The 4291-nt window shown below is 31.8% G+C and overlaps 1 protein-coding gene across 1 annotated transcript; it reads left to right on the forward strand.

Annotated features, from left to right (window-relative positions):
- The first annotated feature begins 1028 nt into the window (after window positions 1-1028).
- LOC124927758 (protein NRT1/ PTR FAMILY 5.5-like) lies at window positions 1029-3306 on the forward strand. The gene is made up of 5 exons (XM_047468228.1): window positions 1029-1056; window positions 1171-1385; window positions 1464-2008; window positions 2307-2410; window positions 2474-3306. The coding sequence occupies exons 1-5, from the start codon at window positions 1029-1031 to the stop codon at window positions 3304-3306; spliced, it is 1725 nt and encodes a 574-aa protein (XP_047324184.1).
- The last annotated feature ends 985 nt before the right edge of the window (window positions 3307-4291 follow it).

A 4291-nucleotide genomic window follows, 5' to 3' on the forward strand; every position in this document is an offset into this window, starting at 1 on the left:
TTTACTACCTAAATGAATATAAATAATAATTTTTTTTAATTTATATATATAATTCAATTTTTTTCCCTAAAAAATTATATAAAATCAAATAATTTATGAAATTTTAAAATTTTATTATTGTAAATTTAAAATCGTAATTCTTATAGTTTAAGAGGCTACATAAATCGTAAATCGTACTTGTTGACTCTTTTTTAAATGGTAAAATTTGTAAAGTTAACTCAATTTTTTTGATAACTTTCATCTAGGGATAATGTAAGATTATACATGTATTTTAGTACTTCTAAATCATTTTCTTTATATAATATATATATATATATATATATATATATATATATATATATAAATTTACAAGTCTAGTACAGCCACTCACATTCATCCATTTCAACTAATAGATTTTTAGTGTCTAATTTTATTTTTTATCCTTTTAGACAATAATTTTTTTTTAACTTTGATGTATGTATTCAGTTAATGTAGAATTTATAAATGAGTTGTATATTTATTGGCTGCCTTTATATTTTCAGATGGGCCAGGCTGTAATTGGCCTTTGTATTTAGTGGGCCTTTCATTAGTAGGCAGAAGTTACATGTGAGGTTTGTTTGATTGTTAACAAGGTTTTTGGTCCAATAGAGACGGATAATTAACTGTCGCTAATTCGTCACTATTGAGTTATCTTGTATTATTGTTAGTTATAAATAATATCTTAACAAAAGAAATGTAAAATAATACTAGATATGCTACAGGTTTTATATAGGTTATGCTTTTGTAAGATCTCACTAAGCAAGTCAAAAGTAAGCAAAAATGAACAAAAAAATAATAAAAAATAGCACATGATCCTCCATGATTATACTGCCTCTTCTTTTTTATTCAAATACCTTAATATAGAACTATTAATGTTAGTACTCACTTTGGCTGATGATTATTTAATAATGACAGCTTGCTTAATTCTTACAGTAAGTTATAAAGTCAACGTTTTCATTTTCTTCTTTGTTTCCCACTAAATCTCTTTCTCTGTTGTGAAGGCTAAAATCATGATCCCACTTTTTTACAAGATTACAAGTAAGTAAATCTTAATTGTACTTCATTGAGCTAGCTTTCTTTCGAACATTTGTAATGAAAATGTTAATGGGTTCATTAATTCGATCTGATAACACTGTCTTCTTAATAAATCAGTTCTCTTCCCGGCTAACAGCATTGCAATTTATGCAACATGGACACTTATGATTTACCTTACGAGTGTGTGGAACCTCAATTTAACATATGCAGCTGCAATTGTGAATGTTTTCAAAGGTTCAGTTAAGTTGATGGCCATTGCAATGAAATTCCTGATTGATACTTATACTGGTCACTTCTTCATGCTTCTATTCACCTCCATCTCATATTGTATTGTAAGTTAATTTGCTTATTCAAATCGGGGTCCTAACTTTTAACAAATGATTCTCATGAAAGTGTTAACTAATTGACAGGGATTGTGCTTGTTGACTATATCTATGCCTCCTGTTACTGGGATTTGCAGTGAATACAAGCCAGAATGTATTGGCAAAGAACAGAGAAAACTTTTTTTTGCAGCCTTGGCTCTTATAGCTGTTGGAATGTCGGGTTTCAATGTCTCTGCCCAAAAGGTTTTTTCTATTCAAGTTGATGGAGAGCAATTGATAAGCGTTACTAATGAATTGGTCCAGTGTTGTGACACTAATACACGAGCATATATTATTATTCCCATATTGTTTGTGGTGATTACGTTTGTAAAGCTATGGTTGCTTCAATTTGGGATGGCTAGTGTACTTACCTTGATAGCAACCATTATGTTTGCATCTGGGATTTGTGAATACTATGAAGAAGACGAGCTAAATGGTCGAAGTGAGAATGTTGGGAGTCCTAACTTAACAACTATTTTCAGAGTATTTGTAGCTTCTACATGGAAGATGTTAGAGGAATGTCCTGTAAATCCTGAGGAGTTATATAAGGGGAAACATGTTGTTGGACAAAAAAAACACACTCCTTACCTAAGGTATTCCTTGCCCACTCTCTTTAGGTAAGTTAAAAATGTACATTATTTACTACCCAACTTGAGGGGAGTGTAGATTTTAAGTATATTGGATTAAATTTATAATTATGGGAAATTTTTATGTGATGGGAGATTTGATTTGATTGGAACTCATACCATAAAAAGGTAGGTGAAAATGTGTATAAAATAGCATAGCCCCTCTTGTACAATGTATTCACAAATATTAAAGTTTCAATTTTTTCTCACTTTCTTAATATGTCATTTGTTTACTTTTCTTTTATAAGATGCTAACATGTTTCAGGTTCCTTGATAAAGCTGCAATCATTTTACCTACAGCCAGTTTATGTGATCAAGAAGGGAAGAAATGGAAACTTTGTAGTGTTACAGAAGTGGAAAACGCGAAAAGTACAATTTTTATTATACCAGCATGCATATGTTACATTGTTTGTGGTGTTGTGTCTTCTGTAGGAGACACTTACTTCCAAGAACAAGCCACGATGATGAACCCCCAAATCTGGTTGTGGTCATTTCCTCTCAACTCTTTGAAACTCATTTATGATATTTTTCAGGGTAATAACGCCCCAACAGATGAAATTAAGTTCTCAAGTCTTAAAAGCGTTGCATTTGCTAGATTTTGTGTTGCAATGGTAGTCAGCATAATATGTTGTTCTACAGCTGCAATGGTAGAGTTTTACAGGCTAGGGGTGGTTAAGAGGAATGGGCTAATAGACAAGCCAGATGAGGTTGTTCCAATGAGTATTCTTTGGATCATTCCACAATTTGTTCTTTTAGGATATCTTGATAGAAACAGTCAGAGATCCAGTTATCAACTCTTGGTCGATACTTTTGGTTCATCGATGAAGGAGGAGGGTTACTTGGACCATGTTGTTAGTGCTATTTCTGGTGTTGGAATTATTGGAAATGCTATTTGTGTGTTTTTGGTTGATATGATTACTAGGAGAGGAGGGAAGGCAAGTTGGTTTCAGGACACTTTGAACAAGAGTAGGCTTGATTGTTACTATTGTTTGCTAGCATTTCTCAGTGCTGCCAGTTTTGGTTTCTTCCTTTTGATGCGCGAAGTGTGCAAGTGTTGGGAAGCTCAACTTGAGGAAATAGAAAATCAAAGAGGAATCAAGTATTCAGATACCAACTTGGAATCTCAACAAATTTTAGAAGTTCAACTTGAGGAAATGAGAAATCAAATAGAAGTCAAGGATTTAGATACCAACCTCGAAACTCTACAGCTTATAGGAGAAGCTAGTAGCAGTGATAATGATCAGATCCAGCCATTCTTAGGATGATGTTAGTAAGGGCTATGTATTTTCCTTTGTAGTTGTAATCTAGTAACTCTAAAGTATTTTGTTTCTAGGAATATTAAGTATGTGAAATGATCATGAGAATGAGGGTACAAGTGAATTAAATTTGTTAAAGTCTTAAACAAGTCTTAATCAAGCATTAATAGCTTCAATGGCAGAGTACAAGAACTTCCTTATGTCCTCCTGTGTTCACGGTTCGAGTCTTCACACCGAACAACAGTTCAATCCTCAAAAGCATGGAGATTTTCCCTAAAAATATATGGGTCTCCTGTCTTCACCAACCAAGAAGGCCTATATTTTGTATAGTTTTTTCTCTTGTTAAAAAGTTTTAGTGCAGGTCATTTAATTTATAATATAGTCACATTAAATGTGTCAAAAAAATAAAATATGATCATCCATCATTGTATTGTCCCTTTTTTCCTGCAATAATGTAAACATGTTGATTTTGGACAGGTGTAAATATAAGTGTTCCATTTCTTATTTCTTTCCCACTTCATATCTCATTATATAGCATAGACAATTTGAATTTTATAAACCCAATTCCAGGTAAAAGTTTTGAAGAAATTCTAAGCTTTGAAGGCCAAAACCATGATCCCAATCTTTTTCAAGACTACTGGTAAGTAATATTTTCACTGTGTTAGATTTATTGGACTAATAAATATAAATAATGTGTAGAATTCAATAAAAATAAAGTGATCATTAAGTATTTATTATTTTTTATTGAATAAGTCACATAATTAATATAATTAATAGTACGGAACGGAACGGTTATGTGTAGAAACCGTCAATTTATTTATTATTTATGATGGTTAAATAATAAATAAATAAATAAATATAATATAATATAAAAGGGTTGTGGTTCCCCGATTCATAATTCGTCAGTTTTCATTTTCTCATTAACCTCCATCGTAAGAGAGAAGAAGGGAGAAAACCGCTTGTAGAATCGGAAGAGCAAACCCAAACTCAAAGA

This window comes from Impatiens glandulifera, chromosome 1 (genome assembly GCF_907164915.1).
Source record: "Impatiens glandulifera chromosome 1, dImpGla2.1, whole genome shotgun sequence".
Classification (NCBI taxonomy): Eukaryota; Viridiplantae; Streptophyta; class Magnoliopsida; order Ericales; family Balsaminaceae; genus Impatiens; species Impatiens glandulifera.